General features: G+C 34.9%; 2 protein-coding genes across 2 annotated transcripts; both read right to left on the bottom strand.

The window, feature by feature from the left end:
- Nucleotides 1-428: 428 nt before the first annotated feature.
- Nucleotides 429-24,742, bottom strand: LOC106707576 (solute carrier family 22 member 3). Its single transcript, XM_045681127.1, has 7 exons — nucleotides 24,437-24,742; nucleotides 23,865-24,060; nucleotides 23,474-23,574; nucleotides 22,432-22,583; nucleotides 21,224-21,850; nucleotides 1,552-1,733; nucleotides 429-886 (listed from the first exon to the last, which is right to left on the bottom strand). The coding sequence occupies exons 1-7, from the start codon at nucleotides 24,634-24,636 to the stop codon at nucleotides 680-682; spliced, it is 1,665 nt and encodes a 554-aa protein (XP_045537083.1). The 5' UTR covers nucleotides 24,637-24,742; the 3' UTR covers nucleotides 429-679.
- LOC106715622 (organic cation transporter-like protein) lies at nucleotides 12,946-18,957 on the bottom strand. Its single transcript, XM_045681129.1, has 6 exons — nucleotides 18,608-18,957; nucleotides 17,072-17,263; nucleotides 16,171-16,366; nucleotides 15,021-15,121; nucleotides 14,508-14,659; nucleotides 12,946-13,872 (listed from the first exon to the last, which is right to left on the bottom strand). The coding sequence occupies exons 2-6, from the start codon at nucleotides 17,242-17,244 to the stop codon at nucleotides 13,235-13,237; spliced, it is 1,260 nt and encodes a 419-aa protein (XP_045537085.1). The 5' UTR covers nucleotides 17,245-17,263; nucleotides 18,608-18,957; the 3' UTR covers nucleotides 12,946-13,234.
- Nucleotides 24,743-26,403: the final 1,661 nt, after the last annotated feature.

Raw genomic sequence — 26,403 nt, 5'->3', positions numbered from 1 at the left:
ACTGATAAATAATTTAATAGTATTACATATAACAAAAAAATAGTATGGATTGCAAAACTTTACATAACATTATAGCCAAATTTACGATTGAAAAAAAAAATTATTGATTAAATAATGAGATTAGTTTTTATCTTTACATTGTTTTACGATTCTGAATATGAAAGTACCAATATTAATTATTAATATATTTCTTGCAAATATTATCCTAAGAACCTTCAGTTATTGTATATCGTACCTACGCTACGTTGAAAACTCAATGCCAAAGTCAAGGGCACTATAGTTCGGTTACGTTTTTATGATTCATACATGGTGTTAATTTTTCCCCTTTTCTTTTCAGATCGATCCAGCCTAGGCAAACGATTCTATGAAAGACATGCTAGGCTCTGCTGTACAATATTACCACTCAGCTTTAGCCAGAGTAAGGTCCCGTTCAATTAGCATGAAGCGTAAATAACCTAAGAGTACGGATCTCAGTCGTGGATTCGAATCCTACTATTATCGTTAGCCGTGTGCTAGCACAACCCTAGAGCTAACCTGAAATGGCTTCAAGAAATATTAGTAATTTAACAAATGATTACGAACTTTGAACAGTCAGCTGGTTTCTTGTTTTTTTAGTTAACAAACAGTGCTATTATTAACTTCTTGCGTAGTTTAGCGTTTCAAATAAAAGTGTTGTCTATTATTCGTTGATATTTTTATTAAATGCATCATTATCTTCGCCTTGTACGTTTGCATCTCGAAGTGCCTTTACTCGAGCTTTCTCCACTTGGTCGATGGTGTCCATGAGAGGCACGTCTTTGGTCTCCGGCGTCCTCGTCAGAAGAATGCCAGAGACAATGGCGGTTATTCCGAAGATCATTGATGGAAGAACCACAGACACGGAATTCTGAAATTTGAATTATATGAAAAATAATGTTCCATCATTATTTTTTTAGGCGAAATGAAGACTGTCACATTTGATCATTGTCACTGGGATAATTATAGAAATCCCTTTGAGACTGTTTCTAATCAAATTGGTTGTGTGAATTAAGTGCCACAAGTTTATTATACTCGTACTAGTCAAAGGTATGATATATGTTATACTTGGCTCCCTCATTCCCCAAACTGAATACTCATCATTCTCAGCTCATTATACTTCCCCACTGAGAGGCTCAGAGCCTACCCTGAGTTAGTGGTGACTAGGCCATAGTCAACCACGCTGGCCCAGTGCGGGTTGGTTGAATTCACACATATTTTTGAATAATAATTTATTTATGTGCAGGTTGCATCACGATGTTTTCCTTCATCGTAAGAACGTCGGATAAATGGTCATATGTATATCGAAAATAGAAAAACACATTGGTAAGTGGCTGGATTCGAACCCAGGAGCTGCAGATTACAACTCAAATGCTTAACCTCTAAGCCACCGATGCTCCAAATAACTAAGCCATTTGATGGATATATAAAAGGCTGTACTGAGTCTAACTTTAGAATAGAAGTTAAATCGAGGGTAAATTGTACCCTAATTGGATCATTGGATGGATTGGACATTGAGGAATATAGTATACTTACTAATATAGGAGTGAGGGGTGCCAACATACTACCAAACGCGGCACTGACAGAACACACTCCCAGCAAGGTGCCTCTCACGCTTGTGGGGAAGAGTTCCATGGTATAGGTGATCACTCCAGTGTAACATACTGATACTATCAGCTTACCCAATAGGAATACGGTTATTTTAAGCCAAGTGTAATCTGAAAGAGAAACAATTGAATGGATGACGTGAATCCCATTCTCTAAACTTCATAAGTAAAAACTAGTACATAAAAAATAAATAAAGTATACAAACCTTCTGGTATCCAACCACAAGTGGCACATAGCAGTCCACTCAGTACGTATCCATATATCAAAGGGAATTTCCTTCCAATCTTATTCATCAAATATAAAGACATCAGCTCTCCAGGATATGACATCACAGATGCGAGCATAAAGTTAGTATATTTATTACCCGGTAAGAAGACGGAGTTCACCATCAAACCGTAGTACACAAAGCCCGAAGTAAATTTGCAAAACGCAGCGACTAATGATCGTTTTATCATCTCTCTGGACTTAAATATAGCCGTTAAACCTTCTTTTTCTTCGTAACTATCAATATTGAATTCTTTCTTAAGATTTTCTTCGTTCATATTTAGTAATTTTTCATTATTAATATTAACTTTGTTGATTTTGGCCACGTGGAGTAGAGTATTTTTAGCGCTTTTCGTTTTGTTGTTTAATAATTGCCATCGAGGACTTTCTTTGATTACAAACAATAGAAGGATAGACAATATTGCTGGACTATAAATGATCAAAACCAAATTTTTCCAGTAAGGTACAAACATTGCAATGAGAGCGAACAGCGTTTCACCTACATAGATAGCGTAAGCAAATATAACTCCCGCTAAAACTCTGTTCTTTTTACCGCCTATTTCTATCACTGAAATCAAAAGTAAGGTTATAAAAATATTGTAATGTAAGTTATAAAAAATATTCCCTGTGTAAGAAACTGTGCGCCACTAATCATTTTAAGAAAGGCAGCGGACATCGACCTGTCCCGATCCCGACCTATAAATTTTTTATTTTATGGATTCTAACTGTTGCAGATATTGTTAATTATGGAGGGCACTTAACATCAAAAGAAATGACTTACCATCTCCTGCTAATTTAAATATATCGACGCTGGAAAGCATAAACGCTGTAACCCTTGAAATCGCGAATATGTTTTTCACACGTTAATAATTTCAACCATTATTAAACGATAATGATTTTATTATAGGTTAGCACAAACTACACAACATTGCTAAATACCGCATGCTTGTAGGCGTATCAGCTCACGAGTTATCATTTTTTGGCTCTCCTGTAAAGTTCATACTTTCGGGGTTACAGCGTTTATGCTTTCCAGCGTCGATATAGACATTCAAAATTGTTTAACTTACTTAGTACCATAGCAGATGTGTACGTTCCTCCAGCAATAGTTGCTTCTATCAATTCTATTAAGACGTAAGCATAATATGTTGAGGCGAAGACTTTTAATATTCCAATACAGCTTCCAACTGAACACAGTATCAAAGTCGGTAAACGACCAAATCTGAAAACCTTACTAATATTATAAGTGGGAATGTATGGGATGGATGTATGGATGGTTGCATGGACGAATGGACTGATGTTTGTATCTCCATAACAGCTCAACGGATCTCGCTGAAATTTGGCATAGTTGTAGAACGTAGTCTGGAAGAACATGTAGGTTATTAATTGAGTTTTTTATTCCGCGCGGACGGAGATAGCCTTACTTGCGCTGCAGTTGGTCTGTATTTAGCCTTATTCTTCCATTCTCATGACTATGGTTTTTCTATAAAAATCCTTAATCTGTTATTAGTACCCAACCGTTTTCTATCAAGTTTTTTAGTTTATGGGCAAATGAATAAGTAATAACATATTTTTCAACAAAATTGCCCGTTATACTACAGCTGTGTGATTTTTAAATATGTACTAAATCTACATTTTATTCATCTAGATTCTAGATTTGACTGTAGACTTTGCTTCGGCAGTTAGTACTTCATATAAATACGTACCGGTCAGCCATCCATCCAGAGGCCAACATTGCGATCGAGAAGCCTACATTATGGATTGTGCCAATCAGATTTGACTTCCATGGTTGACATCCTAGATCGAGCTGAAAATAAAACAGGATATTATTTTATACAAAATCAAAATACAGTAATGGCTTAAACTGTACGATTCCACAATTAATACACGTAATAAACCGTATTGTTATCCCATTTTAACTGTAAAAGCGATGAATACCAGCCAGTACGAGCAAGTTTTTGAAACATCGTCTAACTAATGGGAATATAAGATTACATTAATAATTTAACGTGAAAAAATATTCATTTTTAACAAAGTAAAATTTTAAACAATTAAAGATAATTTGAATACGAAGTGCATAAAGTTATTGTTAAAAAAATATCCTAAGAAACGTAATTTTAATTGAATGGTCGTCAATAATAATTTAATTATACCTTATCTCAGTTTAGATACTATCATTAAATTACACAATACAATTTGTGAGAATAAAAAAATAATTGATATAACGAAAGGTACCACAATTGATATTAATAAGAGGTGATTACAGTCAGGTCAATCTTAATTGGTACGTAGTTTTTAAAAATGTACATATTTTCTTACAATTTACTATTCTAATAACAGTTTAATGATTTTCAAACGCTTGTCCTTGATTTAAATTCATAAATATTTAATTATACAATACTAGCTGTTACCCGCGACTCCGTCCGCGCGGAATAAAAAAAATCACACAAGATAAAAGTTCCCATGTCCGTCTCCTAATTCTAAGCTATCTCCCCATCAATTTTCAGCTAAATCAGTTCGACCGATCTTGAGTTATAAATAGTGTAACTAACACGACTTTCTTTTATATATATATATATAAAGATATTCTTGTCTTTTTATAATATTATTTAACTAATTAGATACATTTACAAACTGTTATCAAACGTTCTAAACTATTCTATAATTATCTTTATTATATTTGCATGAATATTTTATATGCTTAAGATTAAATTATGTTAATTTTAATGTTAAATATGTGTATAATGTAATAATAGTTGTACACAAGACTGTAATATATTTGTTAAGATGTTTTCCTCGAGATAAATTATGCAAAGTTTGTTTTAACGATATACAATAACAACGAAAAGAAGTTTAATAAATAATATTTCACTTGAAAACCAAATTACATCGAGATTAAAATTTAACAGTAAGGCAAAAAGCGAAAGATTGAACTAAACAAATCAAAAAAGTTTAAGCAACCAAGTAGGTAATACCTATGTAAACTTTTTTGATCTAGAGGACATACTGGCTGGTTCTGAAAAAAAATCGTGTATCATTTGTTTGTTTTTTCAAAAATTCAAAAGCGAATGTAAGTGAAAATCACAACGAAACTGTTGGTGATCAGATGCTAAACTAAAATGTTTAACTTGAGTTATCACAGTATATTAAATAACATAACCCGCATTAAATTGTGACGTCAAAACCCTCAAATCGAAAATCTTTAATCTGTACTTTTCCTGTGATTTTTGACGGATCCAGGTCATTGACCCGCAAGATCTTTTCTGAAAGGCTTATTGTTAGTTCCTTTAAAATTAAAGTGGCGTAAGAGTATGATGTCACTTATTTCGCTGAAAGAGCGAAGTTTAAACTGTCTGTAGCAATTTGCTATAAGGTTGTAGGTGCTGGTTGCTTTAATAGACAGTACATAGAAGGTGATTCGTGCAGCAGACCTTGTTATTGCAAACTCTATCACTGTTAGATCCGTTTTTCCTATGGTATCTTATATTCACAAACCTCAGCAACAACAGTTTCATTGCTTTCGTAGACCCATTCCGTGCAGACTGCGACAGCCTCAGTGAAACTGTCATTGGTGCACGATCCCCCTGTAAGTTCCTTGACCAATGGCCTCGTACATCTGTCTATGTTCTTGTTCGGCCACCATGATGTATTGTACACTGGATATTGATCATCACATTCTGGTATACGACATCTGTAATCGATGATGATAAAGTTTTTTTAATCTTGGATTTCACTAGCTATTTTAGGTACCTGTAAAAATTGACAGAAGCTAAGATCAAAACAACAATTTTGGGTGGAATTTAAAAAATGAAAAGGATTTGAAAATATGGATGGATTGTGTACAAAAGCATATGGATAAGACGGCAGTGAATATAAGGGCAGATATGATTTGGAGGCCTAATTTTAGTCCTCTTTCCCTTCCCATCCCTTTCCTTATAAGGAAAGGATGGGAAGGGGAGGATTTGATGGAGGAGGAGATGCATAGGAAGGTTAAATATTCTCTTTTTGTGCGTCTCCTCCTTCGTCGATTGAGGGTAGGCAACGCATCCGCGAATGTCTATGGGCAGCGGTCGCTTCGCCATTTCGGCGAATTCATGTGACCGCTTGCTCGTTTGCCAACTTGTAACATAAAAAAATGAAGAAGTAGTACATACTGTGCCGTCCCTCCATAGAGAAAAGGGCAGGCTGATAAGATGAATATAAATATCCTCGAATGTACCTGTAGTTGATCTCTCCAGCGACGAATACGTAGTTAACATTTAACATGGTGACAACTACAGCGGGTAGGCAGATCAAGAAGTACTGCAGCATCTGATATCTGCCGAACTTCTCCATTGTCTCTATTATCTCTATCTCTTCCTTCTCCTTACGTTCAGTATCATTTGCTCCCATTTTCATAAGTTATAATTAGAAATATCCTGTTAGATGAATATCTTTACTATATATTATTGAAAATTATATATTTTCAAATCCTGTTGTTTAATTTGTCAATCAAGTTGTTTTTATTCACTGAGTTAACATTTTATACAAATTTCAATTTAACATCAATATTTCCAACGAATACACTCAGAATTTACAGAATCTATAAAACATAATCAAAAAACGTAAACCTATACAATAATTCGTTTGTTTTGTTATACACTGATTTAAAAAATACCAAAGTTTATTAGATTTTCTTTCAAATTTCCCGTTTTTAATATTAGTTTTTTTCAATTTTTATCCTAAGTATTAGCAACTAGTTAACGTTACGCGTTACATTATAATAATGATAATGGTTATTACGTATTGTTTTATAAACAGTTGGATTTTGCAGATTTCATCTCGCATTAACATCATAAAGATTCTTATCTTAGTTCTATTTATTTTTACGTCTAGAAAATGATTAAAGCAATGCTTACTAATATTACTAATGATAGCAGGTATGTCCAAAATGGCTTCATGGATCTGGATGAAATTTGGTGTAGATGTAGAAGAGCACATAAACAACAAGTTTTTTTTATTTATTTCGTGGACAAAGTCACAGAAAAAAGACATAAAACAACATCTATTCTTTTTTGCTTTCACGGAACTCAAAAAATAAACACAATTATGCCCGAGCAGTCGTAAATGTGACTAATTATAGATATTATATAAATTTAGACTTGGATTTTCCTACGGCACTAAATTTTACAACATCTGTACTAATATAATAAAATGTAAGCCCATGCTTCTTTATAACGCATTATCATAGCAATCACGGAATATTTTAGATGATTATATTATAGAACTCTGTCCTTTGACAGTTCTTAGCTAGATACAGGACAGTGAGATAATGAAGGTGTGTGATATCCCTCTCCTTATCCCACTTACGTAGATCCGCACACCAGATTTAATCCACCACATCAATCTACCTTCAGTCATGTTTTCTTAATCATATCACATCCATAAAACATATTGTTCTTAATTTTTACATAGATAATGAGAGCAATATTATATCTGGATGTCCATCCATCCATTCAGCCTCGTTACGCTCACTGCTGGGCATAGGCCTCCCCCAAAGATCGCCACGATGATCGGTCCTGTGTAATCCGCATCTAGGATACTCCTGCAACCTTGACCAGATCATCGGTCCATCTTGCGGGAGGCCTGCCCACGCTGCGTCGACCTGTACGTGGCCGCCATTCCAGTACTTTGCGGCCCCATCGGCCGTTCGTCTCTGGATGTGGTGATAGTTAAATAAGCAAAAAATCAAACAATAGTATGCATCATCAATATTTTTATTCATAATTAACTGCTGCTTGAAGGCTGGCCGTAAGTTCTATCCAATTGTTCAATAGTGTCCATGAGAGGAGCGCCCTTGGTTTCCGGGGTGCGTGTCAGGAGCACCCCAGATAAGAGGGCAGTGGCTCCGAATATCAACGGTGGTAGAATTATGGACACTTGATTCTGAAATTAATAATTATTGTTAAAATATCAGTCCATCACCTTTTCAATGCATATAAATCTTTCCTGTCTTTTATCAGAATTTTCTACTATTGTCTACTGATTTTACTACCGCACTCGTAGTGAGTGGTTCTCCTTGGTCAAAGGCGTCCCGTACTGACTAGTTAACGCCCCTGGTTAGTTACATATAACGGCCACTTTTGCCTTCTGTTAAAAATTCTATTCTATTATTTTGTGTTTACTGGGTTTATTGCGTGTTTTTATGCAGCACGTTTTTTTTTACAATATTAAATTTTATTTCAAAAGACTCAAGAACCACTTACCAATATGGGTGTGAGTGGTGCCAGGATGCTTCCAAAGCCTGCACAAACTGAGCAAACGCCAAGCATCGTACCCCTAACGCTGGTGGGGAACAGCTCCATAGTGTACGTGATCACCCCAGTGAAACATACCGACACTATCAGCTTACCCAATAGAAATAGAGTAACTTTAATAGCTTTATAATCTGTAAGAGATATTTAATATACAGAGTGCTCCGCACTCTTTAAATAAATTACTTGTGAACAGAAATTTATGTAGCCTGTTTACCTTCAGGTACAGCACCACATGCAGAACATAGCACTCCACATAATAAAAATCCATATATCAATGGAAATTTCCTTCCGAATTTATTCATAAAATATAACGACATCAGCTCGCCCGGATACGACATGACGGTGGCCAACATGAAGTTAGTGTATTTACTGCCAGGCAAGAATACAGAGTTTATCATTAAGCCATAATACACAAAACCTGATGTGAATTTACAAAACCCTGCAACCAATGTTCGCTTCATCATCTCTCTAGATCTGATAACGGCTCTAAAACTTTCTCTTTCTTGATATGTATCCATTTTAAACTCTCCCCTTAAATTCCCTGCTGTCATATTTAATAATTTCTCTTTATTAATATTTATTTTGTTAACCCTTGCTATATAAAGTAACGTGTTCTTAGCTTCTTCCGTTTTATCATTTAGTAATTCCCATCGAGGACTTTCCTTGATCAAATAGAAAAAAGATAGAAAAGCGATGACAGGGCTGTAAACTATCACAATCAGAGTTTTCCAAAAAGGCACAAACATCGCAATGAGAGCGAACAGTGTCTCTCCAACGTAAATAGCATAAGAAAATATTACACCAGCCAACACTCTGTTCTCAACGCCGCCGATTTCTATCACTGAAAACAAAATTAATGGATTCAATATTGTCATGTTCAAGTCACTTGATCAAGTCGAACACAAACAACCATCACGGAAGAATCTATCTGTTCTAGTCAAAGAAATATCAATCATTAAATTTAGTCGTCATGGAATGGCATAAGTACACCTCCATTTTACTAGAGTTAAGTTACTGGCATCTAAAAATACTATAACTTCATTATTGTCTAACGTTATTAACACTATAGAGGTTGCCGAAGTCAGATGTACTAAAGTTATGTCAGTAAATTAGTTTTAAAGTTGACTAATAGTTTTTTTCTTACTTAATACCATAGCAGCTGTATAACAGCCACCCCCGATAGTTCCTTCCAAGAATTCTAGTACGATATACAAGAAGTATGACGTCGTAAAAGCTTTGAACAGACCGATGCCACCCAGCACGCCGCACAAAATTAAAGTCGGCTTTCGACCGAACCTATAAATAGAACAAATATCCTTTAGGACAAGTTCTGGACCTTGTGAGCACTGGAAATAAACGTTATCCACTGTACATACCTATCTGAGAGGTAGCCAGAGGCGAGCCACGCAATCGACAAACCAACATTGTGGACAGCGCCAATCATATTTGACTTCCATGGTTGACATGCGAGATTTAACTGAAAAGTTATACACCTAAATATTCAATTACGTTATATTGACCACAGCAATATCGAAGCAAAAGAACTTATTCCGCTTTCGAGGATCGTTATTTTGTGTGATGTCACACAAAGATGGTGACGACATATTTTATGTACACCTTGCTTCAATCGTTTCAAGAAAAAAAGTTTATGAACGGTAGACAATAGAAGTTTGTCGCAACTACTGATACAATAACCGCATCAAAACTCTGGTTAGCGATTTTATTGCTTTTGATACATTATCTTTATTATTTCTATAGTTTCTTTTGAACAAACCTCTGCTATAACTGTATCGTTGGTTTCATAAACCCATTCTTTGCACACTTCTCCTTTGTCAGAGAAACTTTGTTTAGTACACGCTCCTCCAGTGAGCTGCTTTATCATGGGCCTCGTGCATTTATCTATGTGTTTGTCTGGCCACCAAGACGGCTTGTAGGCTGGATACGCGGTCGATTGGTCGTCGCACTCTGGAATACGGCAACTGAAATGATGAACCAGTGATTCCCAAACTGTTCTGCCCTGAGGTCCACGAGAGACCAGGAAAGACTAGGGAAATAAATAGAGACTACAGAGGTTGAAGAAAAAGAAGGTAGTTCATTTCATTTGGCTGCTACTTTTAAAATGGTTAGAAAGTGAACTAAGATGAAGAAGATATGATATGAAGTTATGAAGATGTATGAAGTTTGATAAGAATGGAGTAACGATAGAAATAATGGAAAATATATTGATCTGGATGACGAAAACTGGTAGACCGACCCTACTTGAGTAGGATAAGGACAGAGAGATGATGATGAAGGAATAGAATAGGAATACCAGTGATGAAGTGATGAAGATAGACTTACTTACCGATAATTTATCTCACCAGCGACAAAAACATAGTTGACATTGAACATTGTAACAAACATAACAGGCAGGCAAATTAAGAAATACTGAACCGTTTGGTATACACCAAATTTTTCCATTGTTTCATCAATTTCAACTTCTCTCTTACCACCGCTAGCCATTTTGACAACATGTATTTGCAATTGCAATTATATTAATATTTTAAAATATTTTTTACGTATCGGATTTTTTATATGTAAATCCAGTCCATTAACTTTGAATACTTCCGATACTTGTAATTGCGGTAATTTGTTTGTTTTATATATCATCAGTTAATAGGGTTCATATTCGACAGTAATGCAGCTTTTACATCTTTCAGAAACTTCCCTGAGATACAAGCAGAATAAATCAAATAATAGAATAGTCATTTCAAAGTAAAATGGAGCGTTAAAAAGGAACCTTGGGAAAGGAAATGGTCTGCGAGTATTTTTTTTATTTCATAAGGTGGTAGACAAGCAAGCAGCCACCTTAATTGACCGTGATAGCAAAGCGACCACATTACAGATACGTTGTCTACCTTTAATCGAAAGAGGAGGGGACGCACATAAACAAAATATTTTCCCCTTTTATGTCCCCTTCTCCACTTCCCCACCTATCCTCTCCTTATAAGAAAAGGGTAGGTAGGGAAAGCGAACTAATATTAGGCCTCCAGCATACTCATCAGATGAAATACATCCACTTGACGCTTCTTCTATATGGTCGTGGTATTACACAGGACGAGCCGGCCAATGCGTGCAACAGATGTTGTTGCAGGCGTCTACCACTGTTCAATATATCCTTTTGACATGTTGCCATGACATGACATGACTTTTAAAAGAAAATCAAACTCCTAAGCACTTTTTACGTTAATGTCATTAAAATAAGGAACAAATTCATCAAATAGTTGATTCCATGAGTATTAAACAAACAACACCAAGAGACACGTTAAAAGTTAAAAGACAGTGACAAGTTAAAAGACGTTGAATACACAAAAAACAAAATTGTAATTAATTTAAGAAAGCTTTTCTCGTGTAATATGTTTCATTGAACATATAATAAGTCATCAATTGCATTGCAAAATTGTCAACAAGTCGCAAGTTACGTACTCCTTTAGATTTTGTATACAAAAGCATTACAAATATCTACACTAGACGATTATAATGAGATTGTACTGAATCAACAATATATTAAATAAACGTAATACCTGTCTTTGTATACAAAGATTTAAAATAAATGATGATGAAAGAAGTTGTCACATTGTCATCAACTGTCAACTCCTAATGACATCTTACAGAAGTTAATGTTTTTATTCTTTGACAAAGAATTTTAAAAGTGCAGAAATAAATAAAAAGATGGAGAATTTTGGTTTGTACATTCCTGATTGTTGTGGTCGGGTCTTCTACGAAACTAGATAACCGGAGTCCTAGGCGCCGTGATATATTTCTCGTTTAAAGAGTTTTCTATCTTACCCGAGATTCTCGCTTATCCAGGTTCGACTGTATATTCAAGAACCCAATCAAACTCTTATTTATCCGTTCAATCTTTATTGTTAAACACTGTTACTGGACTCTATCGATAAAAATTGGTTTTATAATTGTTATTATGATAAATATACATATCTCGAATAACACATTGAAATCTGGTAGATAAAAATATTTTAATATATATTTGCTATTTTATATTTACAGGCGCTTCTTTATCTAAGAAAAAAAAAACAATATTATTCTTATTTATTTATTTTTCTTAAAATAACCTAACCTAACTTATTTTAAAACTTATACTTCATCTTTGCTGACATATGATTCATTTATTTGTCCATGTAGTACATTATTTTTCTTGTCAGCTTCATGTACATTTATGTCGCGTTCCACTTGCTCTATTGTGTCTATAAGAGCAGAGTCCTTAGTCTCTGGTGTCATTGTAATAAGCAATCCGGCGACAATAGCCAGTGCGCCGAAAGTTAAAGATGGCAGAATAGGTGAAAACGTTTTCTGCAATTTAAAACATACCATTTCATTTCAAATGTTATTACACAGTTGAATCCAAAACCAAAAACTCGACTTGTACCCCCGAGATACTCAAGAGATACGAAACTAATATCACGTCACTCGGCAAAATCATTTCAGTCCGAATTTGAGATAATTCAGTAATTATTTATAACTATTTTTAAATAAATTAAAAAATTACCAACCATAATAGGAGTTAAGGGTGCAAGAATGTTACCAATGCTGGCAGCTAAAGCAGATATTCCGATCAACGTGCCTCTTACGCTGGTTGGAAATAGTTCTATGGTATAAGCCACTACTCCTATGAAACAACCAGACACCACCATCTTACTGACTAAGAAGAAAGCTGTATTGGCCCAAGCGTAATCTGAAAGACACAAAAAACAAAACTTCATTTGTTAATTTTTCAAGAATGTGCCTGAGGCCAAATTCTAGTCCTCTTCCCCTTGCCATCCTCTTCTTATAAAGTAAGGATAGAAAGGGAAAGCGAATTTGGCTGGAACATAGGAAGGGAAAATATCGTCTTCCTGCACGTAAAGTAACCTTCTAACTTGTTCCAGATGACAATGTGTAGTGATGACCTCGTTATTTTGACAAAATTAGGTGACCCTTTGCAAGTTTACCTTCTACTAAGAAAAAACTAACTTACGGATTCTCAAATCGGGTACAATGTAAAACAATAGTTATTTTTACCACATACCATCAGGAAAGCAAACAGATGCAACGCAGAGCAATCCGCAAACAATGTAACCATAGACAAGTGTCAACTTTCTGCCAACGTTATTCATCAAATATAAAGCCGTCAAGTCTCCCGGATACGACATTACCGAAGACAAGAGAAAATTCGTATATTTATTCCCCGGAAGAGATACAGAGTTGATAATTAGACCATAGTAAATGAAGCAAGCGGCGAACCTAGCGAACGAACCAACCACAAGTCGTTTTATAATCTCCCTTGACTTCATCGCATCTCTAAAGGTTTCTTTTTGCTGACAATTCTCTATTTTGAATTCTATCTTAAGTTCTTCTTCATTCATACTTTCTAATTTATCCTTGTTAATATTAACTTTATTATATTCTGATATTAGTAAGAGAGTTTTCTTCGCGCATTCAGTTTTTCCTTTGACAATTTGCCATCGCGGGCTCTCCTTTAAAAAGTACACATATGATAAAATCAATATAGGTGGCGTGTAGATGACTTTGATCAAATTCTTCCAGTATGGCACGAACATTGCCATGACTGCGAATACAGATTCGCCCAGGTATATTCCGAATGCATAGATAACACCAGCTAATAGTCTATTTTTCTTTCCGCCAATTTCCATCACTGAAATATTTAAAGTTGTGTCAGATAAACAAAGTTATATGAGTTTAAGCAACTTTAAGAAAAGTAAGTAATAAGTACAGCGATAGTTTTAATTTTAACAGTGGTAGACGTCAACAACAACAATATCTATGGCACGAATGTGCCGGCTCGCCTGATGAAATATGAGTACCACAACCACACAGAAGACAGGCGTGAAGTGGGAACAATGCCGCAGTTCAACTGATGAATGTGCGTGCCGGAAGCCTAATTTTAGTCCAGGTTCCCTTCTCATCCTTTTCTTATAAGGAATGGATGGCAAGGGGATGTGGATTTGATGGATGAGGGGACGCAGAAGAAGAGGAAATATTATTTGTCTGTGTATCCCCTCCTCCGTCGATGAAAGGAAGGAAACGCATCCTCAATTACGGATGTATATGGGCAGCGGTCGCTTCGCTTTTTCAGCGAATTCAGATAGCCACTTTCTCGTTTGCCACCTTATAATATAAAAAAATATAACCTAAGAAAATCATCTTTACTTAATAGCAGTATTGCAAAACTAGTAACTTTTTTAATTTAATACTGGCCATGTCTATCAAAAGAATGGGTGATGATAACACTCCTAAACAAAATTCAATAATAAAAAAACAGTTACCCACTTAGAACGGAGACCGCAGTGTAAGCACCGCCGGTGATCACCGCTTCTATCAACTCGATCAGCACGTAAATATAATAGACTGACGTAAAAGCTTTTAAATGTCCGATGCAACTTCCCACCAGACAGAATATAAATATTGGCTTGCGACCAAATCTAGAGGAAAATGAGAAGGCTTACAATCACATTACAAGTCACGCAATGGTTATTAAGGAGGTTCATTAGATTATAGATTCATTGAACGCAAACTTCTGTTTATGTCCAAAACCGTCTAAAATCCACACATGGGTTACATACCCAACCATAATCCAACATGATAACTTGTGCAATGTGATACGCTGGCATTACATCAGACGTTCCTTGACGTTGTTGTTCACTACTTAGCCGATTTTCCAAAACTTTTTGTTTACCTACTACTACTAAATATAGCTTCGCAATTTTAATATTGGTTAAGTACTTTGTTATATAAATATGTGAGCGCCTGATGAATTATTTTTAGCAACAAATTATAACAGACCTATCTATCATCCATCCAGAGACGATCATTGCCAATAGCAAGCCAATACTGTGCGTTGTACCAATCATATTGACTTTCCAAGGTTGGCAGCCGAGTTTGAGCTGGAAATTAATTTTTACATTTAGTTTGTTAGACTATGGATAGGACTGATAACTATTTTTTGCTGAGTCTCCACTTTGAATGCACAGTTATTGTAGATACCACGCGTTAAAAGAAGCTAATTGAATTTTCTTTCATTGTACATTAACCAAACAAGTGGAATAAGTTGCCAGATATTTCCAGAAAATGTCGTGGTAAGTATCAAGGCAAAGGTTTCGTGGCATACTATCTTTAAACAGCTTCAACGTTGTTACATGAATAATGTCTTTTCTCAGGTTCTAGACTACGTGTGTACCAAATTTCATTTAAATCGGTTCAGTAGTTTTGGTGTGGAAGCGAGACAGCCAGACAGAGTTTTTTTTATCTTGAAAAAGTTAGCGCTTGACCACGATCCCACCCGATGAGGTGATGATGTGGTCTAAGGATGGTACGCGCTTACTTTGTAGATGCCTATTCAAGGCCTCTTGAAGGCCCCCACATCGTACTTGGACGGAAAAAGGCAAAAGGCAGTTTTTCCGTTACATTCGCCGGAGTTACATTCGCATTTATAATATTAATACATAAATACTAAGGTAAAAAAAGCTAAAGTTGTGTTGTAAAGTTGCGAGTGGTTATCCACTAATTAAGTATATAAAGTGCAAAAAACTGATAGCATTGAAAATTTTTAAAGACAGAATAAAAATCTAATTAATTATGTATGTTAATTTATGCAGTAAGACTTCATACATGTTTTAAAAGAAATGACATTAAAATTTTAATTAAATATACCACCGTAAAAACAAATGAAAGAGCAGGACTATCGATGAGTCCTATAATATCGCATAAGGGCCAACGTAATAATTTGATGATTTTTACTTTTTATGTGTTAAAAGCTACCTCCTACTTAGTTTAGTTAACAACATAGAAGTAAAAGTAAAAGGGCCTATGCGGCCATTATCCTATATGTTTGAAAGTTTAAGAGCCTTTCCTGAAAAGTTGTCAATTTGTACATTGGCCCTTATTCGTAGGAGCCATCGCTATAGTGACGTAATAAATATTAAAAATAATTTACCTCTGCTACTACAGTGTTATTGGTTTCATAAACCCATTCCGTGCAATCTTCTAATTCGCTCGTAAAACTGTCATTGGTGCAAATTGGCCCAACATTTGGCCTAAGTATTGGTTTTAAACATTTGCCAATTGTACTGTTGGGCCACCATGTTGGACTGTAATCTTTATACGTGTCTTCGCATTCTGGTATAAGACATCTGTAAAATTAATCGGGCCTTACGTAAATGCGAATTTTTCTTAGTAATGGGAGATCTTTGGGGGAGTCTATGCCCAGCAGTGGCAGAGGCTGAATGAATGGATGGAATGGGAAACCTATATGGACGCACAAAGTTTATAATAAAATTATTTTCAGATATCTTGGCGGCTCTTAAATTCGCGCTAGTTGCTGCGCAGAACACAATTTTTGGTGTAGCGGGATGCAGGGATGCACTAGACAGCGCAAAGATGACCTTGGGCCGCCAAGTAATGTGAAAAGACTGATAATAATACTAGAAGAGCAGCAATTTACTACACTCGAGTTTTGTACAATAAGTGCAGTGCCCTAGTCCTTTCTAAATTCAAATACTCATCATCAGCTCACTATACTTCCCCAATGAGGGGCTAGGAGCCTACCCACTTCACACACTATCCTAGAAATTCTTCGCAAACATTTGATTTCCTTCACTGTAGAACATCAGATAAATGTACATATCAAATCGAAAATTGAAAAACTCATTGGTACATGGCGGGATTCGAACCCGGAACCTGCAGATTACATAACAAATGCTTAACCCCTAAGCCACCGACGCTTTCCAACAATTGAAATCCTATGCTTATTCAATTTCTTTAAAAAAATTGCAGTTTTGTCAATTACTGAAATTAAGATTTTTTTTTGAAAATTTGTAAGAATTTTTTTTACATACCTATAGTTTAATTCTCCAGCAACAAAGACATAATTAATATGTGTTATTGTGACCAAGAGTGTTGCCAGAAACGAGAAAGCGTATTGTATCCTTTGAAATTTACCCAGTCTTTCCATTATGTCACATATTTGCGTTTTATCCTTAGGACTGAATTTATTTTTCATCACGTCCATTTTCTGTGTGATGTTTTCACTTATTAATAAAAAAGATAACAATTAATTGAAACTATATTTTATATCTTTTATTTAAATTATTTTAATCACAATACGAAATGATAAAAAGTGGTTTAATTACGTCTTATATTCGTATATTATACGTCTAGTAGAACAAGCCCCTTTAGATAAAGTTCATTCGCCTCAAAGCGATTCTATGACGAAATTCAAAATTAGTTAAAGATATAGAACACAGTCTGGAAGAACACATAGGCAACTGAGTTTTTTTTTATTCCACGCGGACGGAATTATCAAAATCGGTATACTAATTCAAAAGTAACGACCTAATACATCGTAGCGTGCCTTTAATTCTGTGCAGCCAAGCGCCGCAGTAGCATTTTTCAGATGCGCGTAGTTTTTAATCATTTGATATCTTCCAAACTCAGGTCAGAATTATATAGTTTGAAAGGCTAATGTGCATTTAATACTCTAGCCTTAAAACATATTTATTTCAATAAGGATTCATACCGAATATAATAATTATAAAGGTAATAGCGCCGTAAAGCTTACGACGCTGTTATTCGTGTGCATTTTAATCGACGTTTTTTCACAATAACATGGTTATTGTGAGACATCCATAGATAATAGACATATGCCACCAAAGACTTTTATTAAGGAAATTTAAGGATCTATAATTCGTTCATACATCATTTTTATGTATATCATATAGTTTGACCTACGAAAGCCAAGAAATATATATTTTTTTTGTAACGCGATGTAACATTTTTCGTTTCTTTGTATATCTCCTAAACTATTAAACAGAATGATATAGTTCCAAGGGCAAATACATTAAATTCTCTTGATAATGATATTTATTTACATAAGGGTTAATAGTGAACACGAATAATAGCGTCGGAAATAGGTCAAGAATCTATTTGATGTTTCTTAAGAAAAAAATGGTTATTGTGAGAAAACTACAAAAGATAGATGATATATGCTAACGCAGACTTTTATTTAGCACATTTAAAGAGCTACAATTCTTTGATACATCATTTTTATGTAGGTCCTATAGTTTAGCCTACGTAAGCGATGAAAGTAAAAAAGTCCTTAATGTTCGCATCGCATTTTGCAGTTAAACTCAAAATCTACTAGTCATATTGTTAATTTTAAAAATCAATAAAAAATGGGACCCATCTGCAATCACTACCTTTCGATTAATAAAATGAAAAAATAAAGAAATAAATAAAAACAACTGAAAAATAAAGTCAGATTGATAACCTCCTTCTTTTTGAAGTCGGCTAAAAAGTAAGAAGTTCCCGCTGGTCGTTTGTCGCCTTATTTTATAAAAAAAAAGTAAGATAGATGAATTACTTTAAAAACTTACAATTGAACACGACGTGATGTTTAAAATACTTATCACAATAATGAATTTTATACAACAGCGGAGTACTGAAGCGTATTAAATTATTTTTTTAGCACGGAGGGTTCCATACAAACCTGTAAATATATAAGTAGAAGTTCACACATCACGACAAACAAGTAGCATGTCTCGCAATTTTTCCTTTATCTGTTCTATAACCCTTAAGGTTTTGATTCAGAGAATTTGAGTTATAAATATGCGGTATAAATTGTTGTTTCGTTTGATAGCGTTGACATAGAAGTTTGATTTTGTTACAGTTCCAAGGAACCTGAGTATTTGATATATATATTCCAGCTTGATACCTACATGCGTTTATGAGAAAAAGGGTCTTGACAGACAGACAGACGGACGGACAACAAAGTGATCCTATAAGGGTTCCATTTATTCCTTTCGAGGTACGGAACCCTAAAAAATATTGTAACGTAATGTAACTGTTACTTTGTATTTTATGTCACACGACACCACGCATCCAATCACATCATAGATTTAAAAATAAATAATTTTTTTTTCTTTATTATCGATTTTTAAAGATCGATTATATTTTTCGTAGTAATTATCAAAAAATCGAAAACATAAATTACACAATTAAATCTATAAATAGCGTTAAAGTTATCTAGTAAATACTTGTATTACATATTAATTTTTGAATCCATACGATTATCGGTTTCTTTTCCCGCGCTTTTATAAGTATGTGGATTTTTATGTATGTTTCCTTTTTGCCAGAATAGAACCATAGACGATTAGATATAGATTTTTATGAGTGAGATGTAGATTCGTTAAAAATTTTTTTTTTTTCATTTTTATACATAAATCGACAAACGAACAACAATATTACTAATCTTTCTGATACTATAAATAATAATAATATTATAAATACGAATGTCTAAATAGATGGATGGATGAATGCATGCTTTTTAGAAGGTATCTCTTAAACCACTCAATGTTCTTAAATAATTTTAGTTCCGCACGGACGGACTGCGGTGACAGCTAGAATATTTATATGTACGAAGTTACTATTGACTTCTACTACCAAAACACTTGAACAAAGACGTATTGTTTTGTATGTTCAAACAGAGGAAGTAATGAGAGGGACGAATGTGTTTTTTCGAGTTTCAGTACAGAAATATACATACTAGCAAACTAGTTTCGTTTGGATTACATGTGATAATGAGCACATTTTTGAAAAAAACTACAATGAATATGAAATTCAATCTTTATTATTTTTATTAAATTCGTAAGTAATTTCGATATCTACATTTGTATTTTTTCTTGTAATTAACGACTGGGCTAAATCTACTTGCTGTATTGTATCCATCAATGGTGCGTCTTTGGTCTCCGGAGTACGTATGAGAAGTACACCAGAAATTAATGCTGTGATACCAAATATCATCGGCGGCAGGACTACGGACACTGAGTTCTGAAAGTTTAAAGTTGAACAAACATTTGACCTATAATAAAACGACAGATAATACTTTACTATACATTTTAGTACATATACCCCATTCCATACAACCAAAAATGTGACTCTGGCTATTATTAAGATCGTAGACGATACTCTATTAGTACAGCGGCTCCAGAACGAATGTTTGTTATAATCGTTGTCGTAGCGTCATCAACAAAATTTGTGTAGCGGACCCTATCGGACGTAAATGTACATTAAAAACTTCATACTAATTTCAACATTGATCGACTATGACGATACGGAGGCGATTGTCACAAATATTCGTGCTAGGTTAATCTGGTTATTCTATCTCCGCTCGATAGATGGCGCTAATCTCAAATTAAATCAAAAAAGTCTTATATAAACGTTACGTTATCCACGCATTGTTACTTTTGAATCAACGAGAATATATTACAAATTACAAGAATACATTCCATCAAAATATAAACGAAAGTGATGAAATTATAACAACTGTAATTGTAATTTTAACCACGTGGGTATGAAAGAAGAACCCTTTTTTTTCTGTTTGTCCTCTCATATTGTTTATTAACAGTATGTAATGCATCGGCTTCTTCATTTTTTCGGGTGCCCATAGGCAGTGGAGCAATAAACATATGGATGTACGCTTGCTCGTATGCGATAAGAAAATAATGACACTTGAAAATCTTAAAATTTCAATGTAACAGTTTAGTGTAATTGAAGTACGAGTGGAAATTGACTTATGGAAGAGGTACTTACCAGTATGGGGGTTAGAGGCGCAATCAGGCTGCCAATGCCACCACTAACGGAGCACACGCCGAGCATAGTGCCTCTCACGCTTGTAGGGAAGAGTTCCATGGTGTAGGTGATCACTCCAGTGTAACAGACTGATATTATCAACTTACCAAATAGGAATACAGTTATTTTAAACCAAGTGTAAGCTGTGAAAGAAAATATAGCCGTGGATTAAAATTGTATCAAAAAATTTGTCGGTTTTTGTTCCGAGGCTTCTCAAATCATGTCCTAATTTGTGGTGTTAGGTAATAAATAAAAAGAATCTTGTCTTAGGAAAACTGTGTAAAAAAACATGCGACAAATTATATCTTTAAAAGCATCGCAATTCGTAAACATATTAAGAAAAATATAATATACTACTTTACCTTCAGGTATCCAGCCAGTCACAACGCAGAAAACACCACATAATAAGAACCCAAATATTAACGGATATTTTCTTCCGATTTTATTCATTGAGTACAACGATATCAGCTCGCCGGGGAACGACATGGTGGTGGCCAACATGAAATTAGTATGTTTGTTGCCAGGTAAAAAGACGGAGTTAATCATCAAGCCATAATACACAAAGCCAACCGTGAACTTACAAAACGCAGCGACTATCGCTCTCTTTATCATCTCTCTAGATTTAAATATAGCCATAAAACCTTCTCTCTCTTCATAACTGTTTATATTATATTCCTTTTTTAAATCCTCTGCATTCATATGAAGCAATTTCTCTCTATCAATATTTACTTTGTTAACTTTTGCTACAAGTAATAGTGTATTCTTAGCACGTTCAGTTTTATCATTCAGTAATTGCCATCGAGGACTTTCTTTGAGAACAAATATTAATAAGACGAATGCTATTGAAGGGCTATAAATAGCAGCAACGAGATGTTTCCAGTAAGGCAGGAACATTGCAATAATAGCGTACAACGTCTCTCCAAGGTAAACAGCATAAGCGAATATAACTCCAGCTAAAACTCTGTTGTTTTTACCACCGATTTCTATCACTGAAATCAAAAGTATTTAAAGAGTACGAATGCTATTAAGGTAATTTATCTCCTGAAGAAGCAGATGGCACTAACTTGTTATATTACAAATGTGGAGAAAACAAACAAATGAACCTCCTTTCGTGATGTGTTGCTACCCGGGTTGTTTTAACCCTGGGATGTAAAGGATGCGAGGCGTCTTCTGGAGGCGCCTAAGAGCCGAGCTCGGGGTGTACCAGCCAATGGACGTAAAATTTTTGAGGGTGCCAATTTTTTTTTTTATATTGAAAAATTTAGCGCTTGACCACGATCTCACCCGATGAGGTGAAGATGTGGTCTAAAGATCCCCCACATCGTACTTGGACGGAAAAACTGACGCCGGCAACTTATTCCTAAACAATACGCACAAGGAACGATGATTCAAACTTTTTCGTTCGAACGCGCGGCACGTCTACTACATAAGGATGGATTCCAGCCAGCATTATTTTTACATCCGAGCGCCCAATTTGGTTAAGACGGCCATGTTACTAACTTTTGCTTTAATAACAGTGTAATGTGTATCTAAATGTGTAGTAATTTTTATTGTGATGTATTTAACCTACTTAATACCATGCCAGCCGTGTACGCTCCGCTAGAGATTGTGGCTTCTAGCATTTCTATCACCACGTACACAGAGTAGGTGGTCGTGAAAATTTTCAACAGACCGACGCAGCTTCCAACCGAGCACATGATCAATGTTGGCATACGACCGAATCTGTAAAAATGAAATAACAGAGATAATGAAATGTAAAAAGATTTTTTTATCACTGTTGCAACAAGGACAATGCGATTACAGTGTATTTTTACAATGGAAGGAACAGTTACAATCATTTTTCTTATCTCTTTTGGTTGAATCTTTCAATTTCCTCGTTTACAGATCACTATCAAAATGACTCAGCGAAATGTTGCAGAAATAATAAAAATTGATACTTAGTTTGTTTGTTTGCATTGAATAGTCTCCGAAATTACTCAACTGATTTGAAATTTTTTTTCACTGTTAGGAAGCTACACGATCCCTATCCTAGTAACAAAGGGTATATAGATTTATTCATGTTTTTTTTAATCTGCTCCGCAGAAGTCGCAGGCAACTGCTAGTATTGAATTAATGTTTTTATGGTTAAACTTGTATGTTTGAAAATTCTCGTGTCACGGGGTTCGAACTTGAACTCCTCCGAAACGGCTTGACCGATTCTCATGAAATTTTGTGAGCATTTTGAGTAGGTCTGAGAATCGGCCAACATCTATTTTTCATACCCCCCATTTAGTTTTTTTTAACTGCGCGCGGACGGAGTCGCGGGCGACAGCTAGTTTATCTACAAATATGAACCAACCCAACTATGTCAGGGTGGTTGATAAAGGCATCCTCTAACTCAAGGTAAACAGAGATTGGGAAGGAATACAAGGTGACGGAGACAATGTAAAGTTAAAAGACTATAATGACGATGATGATCTTAAAAGTCCAGTGGAAATGCGTTCACAATGCAATTTGATTGAAAATTTGTCAGAGCAACTAAGAACAAGAAATAAATTAAAGCTTTTATTGTGAATATTTAACGACATTAGAGTCTATGTGGGACACTAATTCAATTCTTTATCAGTACATACCTATCACACAGCCATCCAGAGGCCATCATTGCGAGAGACATGCCAATGTTGTGCATTGTGCCGATCAGATTTATCTTCCACGGCTGACACGCGAGATCCAGCTGGAATCCAAAAACCGACTTAGAACTTTATGCGTTACTGCGTCCAGAAATTCTATTTTTGTTGCCGTCTTTGTCTTTTTTCAAATAGAATGTTAAGAATGGCAATATTTTATATAAGTTTCGATAGTGAAGCTCTACAGTTACATTTTACATCTATTTTTTTTTTCAGTTTCTGTAGGACATTGCTCGGAAATATGAATTGATGTTCATTTAACTGTCCATCCATAATATGAATTCTAGACGTAAAGTTGTTTATATTTTCAAACTTTAATTATAAACATTTTTCTTACCTCAGCAACAACAGTTTCATTGGTTTCGTACACCCATTCCGTGCAGACTGCGACAGCCTCAGTGAAACTGTCATTGGTGCACGATCCCCCTGTAAGTTCCTTGACCAGTGGCCTCGTACATCTGTCTATGTTCTTGTTCGGCCACCATGATGTATTGTACACTGGATATTGATCATCACATTCTGGTATACGGCATCTGTAATCGATGACATGTAGGTTATTTTTATTGCGTATTTCACTTGCTATTTCAGGATTTTTTTAACAATTACTATTCCTATATTTCACAATCTAAAGTAACGTGTTTTCGAATCTAGTATTTCGAATTTCGAAATAAAGTTCATTTGTACAAAACATTTGAGTTGAAACGTTAGGAATAAGAGTAACCTTCTACCCGACAAGCAAACTGAAGTTTACTTCCGTAAACAAGTATATTCCTTCTTCTACTTGTGGACCCTAACCTTTTTTTACCAACATATGCTCGCCTGGTTTTCCATGGTCCCAGAAGGTCTTCCTTGAGAAGACCAATTTGAAATGAAGAAGTAAAAAATGTATAATTGAAACTATACGTATACCTATAATTAATGTCTCCAGCGACGAACACATAGTTAACATTGAACATGGTGACGGCAACAGCTTGTAGGCAGATCAAGAAGTACTGCAGCATCTGATACCTGCCGAACTTCTCCATCGTCTCTATTATCTCTATCTCTTTCTTCTCATTACGTTCACTGTCATTTGTTTCCATTTTCATGGTATTTTCTACGTTTATCATGAAGTTTTTGTAAACACTAATGTTGTGCAGTTCTTTGTTTCATCAAAACAAAATCTTTCTTTATTTCCCTTGAATTTCTTTGATCACATACACTTCGAAATTATTTTTTCTGAAATATTTTTTTTAATATATCATTAGGTGGCAAATGAACAAGCGGTCACCTGAGTCCGCCTAAATAGCAAAGCGACCGCTGCCCATAGAGATCCGCAATTGCGAATGCGTTATGTACCTTAAATCCATAGGCGGGGACGCACAGAAAGAGGATATATCCTCTGCCTATGCATCCCCTCCTCTGTTAAATCCTTATAAGAAAAGGGTAGAGAGGGAAAGTGGACTAAAATTAGGCCTCCACACTCATCAGACGAAACGCGGAATTGCTTCCACTTCATTCCTGTCTTCTGTGTGATCGTGGTATTGCACCGGTCGACCCAGCCCATTCGTGCACCCAAAAAACCACTGTAAAAAACTTTTTAACTTACTCCATACTTTTAAGTATCAGTGAAATGATATATTAAAGAACAAACAAACTCATTTGAATTTTAATTCAACATTAGATATACGACGACGAAAAAACTACACAAAAAAAATTAAGGAAACTAGGTCCAAGATAAGAAACGAACAAAAACCGGGTTACAAGAATATTTAAGCGCTAAAAACCGGTTTTAGCAGTTTAGCAATTTCCAACTTATACCGTCGTCGTATCGTGTCACGACCTATTCGTATCTGAACACAAACTGCAACAGTCGCTCTAGTGAAAAAGGGGTTTAATTTATTAAGTATTACACATGCGTTAATTATTTGTGTAGTACATCTAAAATTCTAAGCAAACGTAGAAGTTATTACAATTTATTTTATTAAAAAGAAAAAAACTTTTACCAAATTGCACAATGATAAAAAAAAATCATCTTTCATTAACTTCACTAGTATGTATGTCACACACTTTTCATCTACTGCCAAATATAAGATTTCAACTTGATATATTTATCAAGAACTGATAACAATCTAGGTGAAAATATAAAGTCAAGGAAAATGTATATAATTTCTTTTTCTATAGGCTAACCAAGAACATAAAAATGCAACCTGACGGCGCGGCTCGGCGCTTCAATCGCATTCTTTATTACATCACCTACTAATGCACAAAGAAATTAGTACCATATTTTTCCGCAATATGGCGAGGTCTCTTTACAAATATATGATTCATTGATACTTATCAGTAAATAGTATATTTCAGAAAAGCCCCAAATGTTCAGTACCTTTCGTAACCGGCTTTGACTGCCAAAAAATCCATACAACAATTTACTTTTAACTCAGTTTATTTCTTCATAAACATAACAGCAGAGAAGACTGTATGTGTGACTGACTGTGCGTACTGTACTTCAACTAAACATGTACGTGCATTTTAATGTATATATTGTTTTAATTTGTTCAAATAAATTACTCCTCCAGTATGTATTAAAATCCCATTTTTTTAAATTGCCTAGTCACAATAAGCATTAAGTACTGCTATTAAAAATTGTAACATCCCCTGAAAAAACCTAGATGGTCATTTCAGATAGTGTCTATTATAAAGTTTTGACTTAATCAATAAACTAAAGACGTTTTATATGAAGTTACCGTGGGCTTCTATTGCCAAAACACCTGTACAAAGATTTATTGTTTTGTAGATATTTTTTTCAAAAAGAGGAAACAATAAAATACAATGTGTTTAGTACAGTTGTTTCAACACTGAAACATTAATAATCGATACATCTTTCAATTCAATTTGAG

Source organism: Papilio machaon, chromosome 15 (assembly GCF_912999745.1).
Source record: "Papilio machaon chromosome 15, ilPapMach1.1, whole genome shotgun sequence".
Taxonomy (NCBI): Eukaryota; Metazoa; Arthropoda; class Insecta; order Lepidoptera; family Papilionidae; genus Papilio; species Papilio machaon.
This window is presented reverse-complemented; position numbering and strand designations above follow the sequence as displayed.